Genomic DNA, 12,687 nt, shown 5'->3' on the forward strand with positions numbered 1-12,687 from the left:
AACACCGAACTCCATTATCCCAGCTTTTTTTTTTCCCCCCGAGACAGGGTTTCTCTGTAGCTTGGGTGCCTGTTGTCCTGGAACTCCCTCCGAAAACCAGGCTGGCCTCAAACTCACAGAGATCCGCCTGTCTCTGCCTCCTGAGTACTGGAATTAAAGAAGTGAACTACCACCGCCCGGCTACCCTGGCACTTCCTTTGTCATTTGGAGTCATACACAAAAGTCTCAGAGTATTGTCGTCCCCCGTATCAGGAAGCCAGATAAGACTGCTCAACATTATGATATCGGCTCTCATGTGGTTGCTTTTCTTTCTTACTTTTGCGTGAGGCTGGATCCATGCCCAGCACTAGCATGTTGTCGGGTGTCCTTAAGTGCAATAGCGTGTGCTGAACTTTACAGCAGAAGTCTACATATTACATAACCTTAATAAACTGCCTTTAGGTCCGAGGTATAGTGGCGTGTGCTCAATGTTAAATGAAACAGTAACATCAAGGTTTCTTTAAATAGGCATATAAAAAAAAAGTTATGTAATGGTCAGTTGACAAAAATATGGTACTAGGGCTCCCAGCAACCTAACACTACTTTCTCCACCAGGGTCAATGGTACCCCTACACTCCTTACCTTCCTCTGGCCATAGCATTTGTCTCCTGTATTGCCTGCTCTGGGCCAAGTCAGGGCATTTGTGGAGGTGGGGGGGGAAGCCTCCCTCTTTGTGAGCAAAGCGGCCGGCAGGTGGCGCCCGACCTGTCGTTCTTGGCAGCGCTCTGTGGACCAGGTGGACTGGAAGGGGCGGAGGTATCCAGCAGCGGCCAGTGGTGGCTGCCCGCAGTCCCCCACCCCCTCCACGCAGAGCTCCCGACACGCGCGCCTGGAGAGGGCCCAAGAGCGGCGGCAGGGCTAGCTGTCTTCCGAGCTCCGGCACCGCTGCCATCTGCTCTAGGAGACGTCCGCGTGTCCCCCGCGGCTCACAGCTCCACGTCGGCCACCATGGAGGCGCAGGCACAAGGTGGGTGGTCGCCACGTCGCCCCGAGGTCTGGTCCTGAGCTGCACAGAGAGACGCTTTGCCTGCACTAGCTAACTTTACTCCTGGTCCTATGGGGACATCCTATGTGTACGGAACTCCGTGCCTACGCGCGCCTTCGGGATGACGCTTGCATCCCTAGCCGAATTCGGTATTTGCTGTGGGGTTGGGGACCAGGGAAGAGGTCAGGGACCCGGAAACGGAGTAGCCCTCCTGCAGGGATTGTGTCCCTGTCTGCACTACCCCTTTCCTTCCCACAGTCAGTCGCCCCCACTTCCTTTCCGTAGAGGGTGCCCAAAGGACCTGTTGTGCCGGCTCGGGACCGTTGCGCTGGTCTTCCCCGGGGAGCGGGATCCTCGGGACTCTCGCCGTGGGCTCGTGTCCTTCTGTTCACAAGTGCGAGCGGGGCGGGGGATGGCGGGGGGAGGGAGGCGCAAGATATGTGTGACCTGGACGAGCGGTAAGGTGGTGGCTCTGTGTCCCTACTATGCGAGGGCTGAGGCAGGAAAATTGGCCTTCAAAGGCAAGAGAGCTTTACAACCCCTCCCGCCCCACCCCCACCTCCAGATTGATAACCACGTCCAGGTCCAACCCCCCCCCCCCCATCAGGGATAGATCTCTACCTGTTAGCCGCAGTGGGCTCCAGTCTTAATTAAGGGCTGTCCGCCCCCCTCCGCGCTCTCTGTCTGTGCTCCGATGTCCTTCAAGAGTATGAGTAAAGGATCAAAAGTGGGCAAGTGGGAAGTGAGGAAGAGTGTACCCAGGGGTACACTTTGGAAGCAACGCTCTGAAGTAATGGCTTGCGTTTACACCATCAGGACCACCGTTCTTAACACTAAGGAATTCTGTGGTGCCTTTTAAATACATCAAATCCTAGAAGAAGAAAAAAGTAGGGTGGTGTCTCATACACTTGGGTTCTAGGGGAAAACGCCATTTGGCAGGGCTAGGTCTGGAGTCATTGACCCGGTCGCTGCCAGGACCGTTGTAGGAACAGCACGAACCATACTCCTCCTTGGTTCCATCAGCCAAGGTTCTGCCAGGAAGCTGCAGCTTCCAGTACCCCGCCCCGCTATTATCTTAATAGGAAAGGAGAGCGCAACTAAAGATGGAAGGAATTGTTTAATTATTTAAGGAAGCCTATCCAGGACCCTGGAAGGAAACTGTAAGGTCACCTGTAAGAGTCTTGTAATGGGAAAGTTTGGGCTAAACCCTCCAGAGCATGAACAAGTGCGCATGTGCAGTCAGTGGGGAATGCGAGGTCAGTGGATGCAGAATTACTCTGGAAGCATCAGAAAGGATTAAGAGGGAGTCTGCCAAACCAGTGCTAGACTAAAAAGGTTCTTTCTTGAGGCAGGCCACGTGCTCAGTTGTGAGACAGAGTGGCAGGGGTCTGTGGAGGATGCGAAGCTGCCCAGATACTGAAGATGATCTGGTGTTGAGAGTAAACCGACAACAGAGTTCTTTGAGGAAACTTGCATGTAACAAAAGCTTGCAGATGGGCCTTAGAGAAGCTTCCTCCTGACTGCTGGCAAGTGGAGAGTCTTGGATGAAGGTCAAATTAAAAAGCAGGTGTCCCAGTGGATGTCTTTGTGTCTGAGCTGAAGCAGACACGGACAATCCCGGAGCTTTCCAACCTGACTTTCAGATTAGGATGCATTCATCTCTATGTATTTGTGGAAAATTGGCTCCAGGACCCTTCTAAAGACCCCACAATCACCGTCAGAGAGATGACTCAGTGGTTAAAACCTGTACTGCTCCTTCAGAGGATGCTTAGGACCAAACTTATTTGGTCCTCCATCTACATATACATGAGGGGCTAACAACTCCTTGTAACTCCAGCTCCAGGGGAATCAGATGCCCTCTTCTGGTCTCTGTGCGAACACACACATACATGCAGGCATGCATGCACACACTTGCGCGCGCACACACATACACACACACACATGCTTAAAAACACATCAAAACACGAGGAGGTTCAAATCTGTTGTATGTCTGCATAAGAACTCTTATACATCTCCTATATACTTTCATTTGTCTCCAGATCATTTATAAAACTGATCCAACCAAACGTCATGAAAATAACTATTATATATATAATTAACTTATATATATATATATATATAGTTAACCTATATATTAATTACAATGGCAAAAAGGCCCATATATGTTCAGGTAGTTTTATCAAGTATTATTTATCTGTACTTGATTACATTCAAGATCCCATATCAGTCATTTTGGAATCCCTGGGGCCTAGGCATGAGTGTGCTTGAAAGCTATCTAAGCGATTCTATTATTCAATAAGGTAGGGAAAGAATTATGTTAATTAAAATGCACCGTCCCAAATTCTGAAGACATCTGAAACTGTAGACCAAGAACTACCAATGTTACTAGCTTGCTTTATCTATGAGCAATCATTCCAATGCTTTCTTCTTCCAAATACAGTATCGGGAAGAACAGAGCCAGGATTGAGTCCTACCCCATGGAACTTACAGTAGAGAGTAAGATAGTTATTCATCTGGCGCTTGCCTCACAAACCAAAATGTAAAATCACCACATTCTAATCATGGGAAAGTGGACGGTGTAGTACAATGAAAGCATGGGCTTTAGGTCTGGCGGTCAATAGTCAAACTATTTGACTATGTTTCTTTTGTCTCTGTCTCTAGTCCTCATGCTTTATACACATTGACTCACACTGTGTACAACAAATGTACCTGAGGAGGTAGGTACATTTGTTGTTCCCATTTTGCAGAGGAGATGGGACAGAAGCTAGATTCCTTGTTTATGGATAAACAGGCAAGGAGCAGTGAAGTTGGTGTTTTGAGTGCCCATTCCAGTCAGACCCTGGACTTCTAAAGAAAAGGTAGAACCCAAGTCTTAACTTTAGCTGCCCCATGACCCTCTCCTCTCTGCCCTCCTGGCTGAACAGAACTAAATTGAACACTCAATGGGTGTTTGCTCTTTGATTCTAAAATAGACCTGTGGTTTCCAAGGTGCAGGCTTCTACCCGTGGTTTATTTTAGAATTTTCTGGACTGGAGAGGATTTATCTTTCTTCCCCCTTTCTCTTTCTAAATCTAAAGGAAAGCAAATGTGCATGAGATCAGACTGCATCCAGTGACTAGAGCCCTTTGCTGCACACAGTGCTATAGATCTGTGTGGTCCATGCAGCTCAGAAATGCATAAGCAGGTCTTTGAAAGTCTCCTTTGGAGCGAAATTCTCCAAACATGGTCATTGGCTTTGTGAAAGAGCAAATTGCTTCCTGCAAAACAAGAAGGCACACTGAGGAGATGGTAGGTGGGGAGCAGAGGGATCATGAGTGGGCAACTTTCTGAGAAGGGGCTGGTGGGCAGAGGGCAGTGGGAAACCCTCAAGAGCACAGCCCTGTTTGCTGCTTTTCACTGGCCCTGGAGAAGTTCACCTTCACAGAGTTGCTATACAGTCTCTGACACAGCATGGTCCCATGGCGTTCAGTACTGTATCAAAGTCTGAATTTTGATCTCAGCCTGATTGAGTACAGAATTTATTATGGGTTTAGTATGGACTGTCTCCCTCCAGTCTTGTATGTTGAAGGCTTGATTTCTCTGTGGTGTATGCAGTCATCGAGAGGTGGTTCGATCTTGAAGACTGTAGCTTAATCAGTGTGTTAATCAGTTGATGGGTTCGTAATTTGATGGCAGGACTGGGAGTTAGTGGGAGGTGGGACCCAGATAAGGAAGTGGGTCCCTTAGTAATGGTAGCCTGAAAGTCTAACTCTTCAAGGCCACCTCTCAGGTTCGAGGAAGAAGTCCTCAACGAAGTTAAACTGAGTTTATCTTCTATCTGAGGGTAAAGACTCACATACACAATCTGAGGGTCACGTTCTTTATCATTCTGTAGCTCTTGTTCCGCCTCCACAGCTTCTAGGTCTCCATTGTTTTAATTCACTGTTCCAATTCTTGCTTGCTTCTTTGTTCACCTGGCTTAAATGCATTTTTTTTTAAGGAAGCTTAGGCAATAAGAAAAAAGTTACAAGAATTACATCTCATTGGTCACAGCACATTCCTTGGGTAAATCATGAGCTGAGCCATTTACCATGGCAACACGAGGCTTCAAGATTCGAGGTGTAAGACTGACCAGAGGCTGGTTGCACAGTGCCCGGGTGAGACAAGCTACAGAGAGATTTGTACAGAGAGTCTGGTCTTATCAGCCAGACTTGGCAACTGAAGAATTAGTCTGATTTTTTTTAGGTTGCTTTGTGTTAGTAACCTGGACTAGACATCTGCAACTCTGATCTTGTGCACATGTGTAACGTTTTTAACTTATGATCCATTTACAGAAACATTCAGTCTAGTTTGAACTAGCTCTGAAGTAAAACTGAGCAATTGTGTTAGTCTGTGTAAAAGGAACAAAATGGGCTTTTAAGTGTCTTACAGTTTTTGTGGGACAATAGATCTAGTTATGAAGCATGTCATAGAATATTTTCTGTACAGCAAAATTATTCAGATCAATGAGAAGTCATCTTCCTGACTATCCATAGATAAATGTGCCCATACAAATGAGATGCAATCATGAGACTACACATACATATCATATGAAATTACACCCTACAATGCAGATATTGGGGAGACACCAAAACTACTTTAACAAGTGTGAAATTATGGATGTGAGCAACAGTTTCCAGAGTTGGTGCTCCCATAGGCCCTACCTGGACAGGATTCTCCTCCATCTGAGAACCATTCCTCTGGTGGGTCAACATCAGAACACTAGTTGTCACCTGCTGTGTACATCCACAGCCCTGAGACTCTTCCAGTGACTGGAACCCTGCTCTGCTTCCTGCTTGTAGTGAGAGGCAAGCTGCTGTGTTCACCTGTGTTTTAACTGCCCCAACATTCTGCCCCATCATGGGCCAATAGCAATAGAGCAAACTGACCATGGATGAAAGTTCCTGAATCCATGATCCTAAATAATTTTTTTTCAAGCCACAAATTGCTTCCTCAAAGTACTTTGTGACAGCAGAGAATGTTAACTGTCCCACAATATTCTGATAACTAGACAGCTATATATATAATTTCTAGTCAACCACTTGACAAGGGAAACAGCTGGCACTCTGCAAGGAGTAATTTTTACTGAGCTATGACGTTTATTAGTTGAAATGGCTTCAAATTCTTCTCATCATATAGCATTTTCAATTTATGATGTCTGTATTGGGGCGTAGCCCCGTAGTTAAACTGAGAAACCCCAGGAGTAATGGAATTTGGATAGGATTATAGTATGCTCCTGAAACATGTGGTAGCCATTTAAAACCGAAGTTACTGATCCCTTTCAACTGTACCTTAATGTTTTATTGCATCTCTGCTTCTGACTATGGGGAGTCTCTGCCTGCCTCTGACAAAATTGTGTGGTTGGGTTAAGGGCTCACCTGGCTAAATCCATCTAAATTGCACAATTCAAGAGCCTCAAGTTAACCACATCTAAAACGATAACTTTTTCATATGAATTAATATTTGAAGGTTCCAGAGTTTAGGACCTGGGAGCCTATTGCAATAACTCCTTTTTCTAATCAGACATTTAACTTGGGTTAATTCCTAAAAGCCCATAAATGACTCGAAGTTAGGAAACACTGGATTATTCCACCTGTTTGCAAATCCTATTAACATGACAGTGTCATGTTGACTTATATTACACTTTGCTCGACTCTTGTTCTAGAAAAGACATTACTACACAGTTTATGTGGATATACAATAAAATACAAGTCAATATAAATTAGAAATGAATGACAGGATATAAAGGTATGAACAGAAAATGAGGCCAGAAATGGTAACCTGTGAGATGTACTCAATTGTGTAGTTTTTACTCCATGGAAAGGGAAATCTTCTTTTATAACATTTATTTATTTTATGTGTGTGTGAACATATGTGCCATACATACATGGGGTGTTCAGATGTCAATTTTTGAGTTGGTTCTCTCCTTCCACCATGGGGTTCCCAGGGATTGAACTCAAGTCATCAGACTTGGTGGCAATCACCTTTTTTTAAAGACTAGCCACCTAGCTAGTGCCCCCACAAGAATGAGGGAGGACTTGATTAGTAAACAAAGTTAAGTCATTTTGTTATGGGTAAGTCATTTTGTTACAAAGTAACAAGTATTATTTTCATGGCAAATAGCAGCAGATTTCTATATGATTAAATTACATTAAGAGAAAATTTACATTTTATTCAAAATTTTTGTTTCATTTCAGTCAATATAATCATAAGTTTAGAACACTGAAATTTAACCGCTAAAATTTTTATAAGAATTAATGCATGTATCTATTTGTTTTTCTAGTGGGGGGGTTGCACATATGCCACAGTACTCCTGTGGAGGTCAGGAGACAATCTGAGGGAACTGGTCCTCCTGCTGTGTGTATTCTGGGGATTAAATTCAATTCATCAAGTGTCTTAATTAGGATTTCTGTTGCTTTGATGAAACACCATGACCCAAAAGCAAAGTTGGGGAGGAAAGGGTTTATTTGGTTCACACTTCAGTAGTCTTTTTCATCACTGAAGGAAGTCTGGACAGGAACTCAAACAGGGATGGATTTCAGAGGCAGGAGCTCATACAAAGGCCATGGAGAGGTACTACTTACTGACTTGATTCCTATGGCTTGCTCAACCCACCTTCTTATAGAAACCAGGACTAGCAGCCCAGGGATGGCACTACCATCAATGGGCTGGGCCCTCCGCCCTCCCCCATTGATCACTAAATGAGTAAATGTCTTACATATGGATCTCATCGAGGCATTTCCTCAACCTCAACTGAGGCTCCTGTCTCTGATAACTCTAGCTTGTGTCAAGTTGACACGAAAAGCTAGCCAGTACATCAGGCTTGGTGGCAAGGACCTTCACCTGCTAAGCTATCTCATATGTGTGTGTGTGGGGGGGTGTGTATCTATGTATCTATATATCTATCTATATATATATATGGTTGTATTATAAATTCTTGCTGCAATTCAAACAGATCTCAAATCAGAAGATAATAATATAGATGTTGTAGCCAGTGGGAGCCCATATTGAATTGCTCTCCCTAACATATATATATATATACTTAGGTTTATATATATATACATATATATATATACATATATATACTTAGGTTTCTTAATATTCTGAATAGGCAGGTTCTGTAAACTTTCTTCAAAAAACTTAGAAGCAGATTATCTATTTTGGCAGACTTCCTACTTAACAGTATATGACAACTAATAAACACTTCAGAAAATATTGATTTAGTCAAATAAATATTTCAGCAAATATGTATTGATTGTTATAACAATAGCACATATTTTATAAGCACTTGGTTCCAGTAGACATTGGGACATCTATAGTTAAGGTCCTAGAATCAAGGAAACCTGTGTCAATTTTAACTTTGTAATCCTTACCTTAAAATTCAACTGATTCTGGTTAGGTGCTGGTTTCCCTGGGCCTCGACTTCTTCATCATGTGAATGGGAGTTAATAGCTCTAATGTTCTAGGGTCATAATGAAATGTCAGTGAGTTAATTTAGTCAAAGTACTTGAAATGGTGCCCTGTGCATGGTAAGCTCTTCGAGAATGTTTGTGGTTGCCTCTCTCTGGCCATGACAAGACCCGCACCTGCATTGCTTTGTTGAAATGTGTGTAGGAGCACCATAAGGTAGGTGTCTATACTTATAGGTCCTTTTCAGAGAGGAAAACTGAAGTGAGAAAGACAAACTTCAATTCCAGTTCTGCTGAATTAGGAATATGTACTTCCCCCGGGGTACTGCACTGTCTCTCAGTGAGGACTCAACTGCACCCCAAACGGTGTAGCAATGAGAGGTTAGCAGAGTCGAAAATTTATCACCATGAGTAATACTTCAGAGAGCTGAAATATGGCTTATTTCCACCCTAGCAGGACTTTTAGAAAGCTAATTAGAACTAATTCACACTGAAAATGGTAACAATTCTTTGACTTGTTATGCCCAATTCAAGATTGTGCACACTGAAAACCACATCAGACTTATAAGAAAAGTAATACTGTTTTTGTTGTCCAGGCAAGGATGAAGAATTACAGGATGATTACTTAACTTTTCTCACCTCAGTATGCCAATGTGAACGGGGAAATTTCACAGGGTCCTCCCCCTAGGTGAAGAGCTATAGGAAATCAATGGCTCCTGAGAAAGTGAGAACAGGTTTTCTCTAGAGATGAGCTTTTAAGTAAGGTATCCAACCTGTGTGGCTAGCCCTAAACACATATAAGCAACACAAATGGACTCAGTAGAATATATACATCGATGTATAATTGAATAATAATAATTGAAGAGGAGAAGCTCAAAAATTTGAGAGGGTGTGAGGAAAGACATGGAAGAGGGAGGGATGGAAATAATTTAAATACAGCAATCATATATAAAATTCTCAAAATATTTGACTGCATACCTGAGGTTTTACTTGCTTTCTCTATCACCCCTCAAGTTGGCATGCATGGCAATCAATGCACCAAATTGCAAACAATGAACTCACTTTATATCCTGTGTACTCAGAGCAGCTTTTGAAGGGCAGAAGTTAGCTGCACGAATTCATTCTGTACTTGGGTGGGGTCTAGGTCACAGAATCTGAAGGTGATTTGGGATCTCTGAGACCTTTGAGAATTTTCTTCCCAGGTTGGGGCTGGGCTTATGTGCTTAGGAGGAGCTGGACTGACTACAATGTGTATATTATTATGTTCTGATTGTGGTTAGGACCAGTTAGCTGGGTTTGTTCACAGAAGGAAGAATTCTGATAGATCATCCAACATGTGCTTCACAGAAATAGTACAGAATTTTATCACTGGCTCTAGGAATAGTCAGTTTAAGTAGATTAAATATTCCACTTGTTTGCCCATATCTATTAATAATGGTGTTTGTGGATTTTATGCTTCTGTGTGTGTGTGTGTGTGTGTGTGTGTGTGTGTGTGTGTGTGAGAGAGAGAGAGAGAGAGAGAGAGAGAGAGAGAGAGAGAGAGAGAGAGAGAGAGAATGGATATTTGTGTGTGTGTGTGGCTCAGAAATCTTTCCCTATCCCTCTCCACTGTGTTTTCAAAGCCAAACGCTCTCTAATCTGGTGCTCACCATTTAGGCTAGATTGGCTGTTCACTAAACCCCTGCCCCTGGGGTTACTGGTAACATTTCACCTGGATGCTCGGGACCTAAATCCGGGTCACTATACTTGAATAGCAGGTACTTTACCTATTGAGCCATCCCCACATCCCCACTCTCAGTACTTTTATAAGAAACTGAAAGTTATAGGATCTTTGTGTTATTTCTGGCAAATGGAATCTGTATTCTTCAGACACTAACTAAAAAGGACAAATTGTAAAACATATCTCCCTTCAAGATTTTGTTTTGCTCTGTGAATATTATAATATATAACAGTTTAGATGAAAAAAATGTTTCATTCATTTAATTATCTCCAATGCATATTAGCAAAATATCCACTTTAAGAGAGTACATAATGAAACTGTGGGGGAAAAAAAAGAAAAAAGTGATTTACCACTTCAGCAATGTTTGTGATCATGGTAAAAACAGTGGTTCTCAACCTGTGGGTCTTCACCCTTCAAGGATTGAATGACCCTTTTATAGGGGTCGCCTAACATCGACTTGCATACCAGATATTTATATTATGATTCATAACAGCAACAAATTGACTGTTATGAAGTAGAAATGAAAATAATTTTATGGTTGTGGGTCACCACAACATAAGGAACTGTATTAAAGGGTCACAGCGTTAGAAAGATTGAGAACCACTGGTCTGAAGCGACAAGTGAAGAAAGAGGTGTCTGCTTCAGTCACTTGGCTGGCTCTCAATGTATGCAGGTGGTCGCCATTACTGCTGCTTTAGAATTTTTCTAATGATTCTTGGATGCCACTTGTTAAGCTTATTGAGTTATGATGCAATTAAGAACACATGAAAGATGATTGTAAAATGTAAATTTTCAAACAAGTCATGCTGCATCCCATCAAATGTCTACAAAAGTAATATATAATTTACTTAAAATACAGGCATTCAATTAAGAATTATTATTAATATACTGGGGAAGGCAGCAGAAGGTTTTGATGTATTCGAATAAAAGTTAGGCTAAAGGAAGCTTTCTGTCCTTAACTAATGATACATTTTAAAGAGTTTCCGTCAGTGTGTTTTGTGTATAAATGTTGTGCTTTGATATATAAGATGTGAAGTCCCCAGAATAAACCCACAAATCCACAATACCCTTAGTCATCAACAAATTCCTTCTTTTTGCAAAGGACAAAATGGGTACTTTACTGTAATCAGAAAGCACACCATACTGAAAACGTGTGAGTCTGTTAGACCTTATTTCCAAAGTTTCCGTGGTTATTTATATTGTAGAGAAAATTGCCTTTTATTTGACATTGATTTAAAATGTGGGTTCCTCTTCAACTCCTGGAAGAACTGAAAAATGGGATTTTCTTCTTCCAGTTAGAAATGTCTTTTGTCGGCTCTTAGCAAGAGCATTTTGTCAGATCGATCTTGAATGTGGAATTGATTCACTTGAAAGAAAACGAAAACTTGGGATCAGGAGAGTGAGAGAGACTTCTGCAGATATCTCTCTTAGAGTCTGAATGTTGGGTATCTGTGTTTTTTCCATTAGTGTCTCCTCTACACATGAATGAACTGAGAGCAGGAATGATGAACGAGAGAGAAAGGAAGCACTGTGTATATTTCTCAACATTTCAGCTTCCAAAGTAGATTCATTTCTGCATAATGACATCAAGGGAAGATAATTTCCCTTACTTCACAGGGCAGGCTTGGAGGAAAATTTAGTTCTTGTCCTGTGTTATTTCTGTTTAACTGCTGAAGGAGTCCAGGAGGTTCTAAGATATGCGTGTTACTGTACAGCTTGTTTCAAACAACTGGAAGAGAGTCAAGGGTTGAGGGGAATTAGAGTAATGGTGTTTTGAATTCACTTGTTAATAAAGTTGTTGACTTCCTTCCTCAATATATCTGGGAAAAATATTAATTTTCTCAAAGACTTTCATATTATATCTTGCTGTCCAAAATCTCACAGTTAGATGTAAATAGATTTTAGATGTAAATAAATAGAGATTTTGATGACCTTTTCTAATAGGAGAAACAGTAAAACCCATTCATATGTGGCTTAATCCCATGTTTTATGTACTCACCATTAAATCTACTTGATTGCAGCAATGAAGGAATTGGTAACATGAAAATAAATAACTGTATCATAGATGTCCTACCTCAGGTAGACTTGGAACTCAGTGCCTCTGTTCTGTTGACTCTGGACTAGCATAGAGGTGTATTGCCCTCTTCCCTCAGATGAACCTCTGAAGCCCAGGACCAGACAGCCCTTATCTTCTCAGATCGTGGTCCACTTTTATAGAGCTCTGTTTTAGCTCAGGTCTCAGAATTTGTCTATTTTTCTTGTCTGGCTCACAAGGTTAAGGAAATTAAGCATTCCATAATGCTTCTTGTAAGTTATAAATTTGGTTTTTATTTGATTTAAAAAAAGAATTAGGACTCCGTTCCTTTCTCTCCTCTATTTTCTCTCTCTGTCTGTCTCTCTCTCTCAACACCCAATCAATTCACTTGTGACATCTCAGCCAAGTTATAGTTGACTATTATTACTTCACTCCTTTGATTTTCAGTGTCTTAGACTTTCCTCTCCTCCCTCCTCCCCCC

At 42.2% G+C, this 12,687-nt stretch overlaps 1 protein-coding gene across 6 annotated transcripts in view; it reads left to right on the forward strand.

Annotated features, from left to right (window-relative positions):
* The first annotated feature begins 747 nt into the window (after positions 1 to 747).
* Tpd52l1 (TPD52 like 1) overlaps positions 748 to 12,687 on the forward strand; it is a 103,806-nt gene continuing 91,866 nt past the window's right edge. For all 6 annotated transcript variants that reach the window (XM_075946396.1, XM_075946417.1, XM_075946403.1 and 3 more), the window contains exon 1: positions 748 to 1,006. In XM_075946396.1, the coding sequence (XP_075802511.1) occupies positions 988 to 1,006 (19 nt within the window). In that variant the 5' untranslated portion in view covers positions 748 to 987. The remainder of the gene's footprint in view (positions 1,007 to 12,687) is intronic.

This window comes from Microtus pennsylvanicus, chromosome 1, assembly GCF_037038515.1.
Source record: "Microtus pennsylvanicus isolate mMicPen1 chromosome 1, mMicPen1.hap1, whole genome shotgun sequence".
NCBI classification, from domain to species: Eukaryota; Metazoa; Chordata; class Mammalia; order Rodentia; family Cricetidae; genus Microtus; species Microtus pennsylvanicus.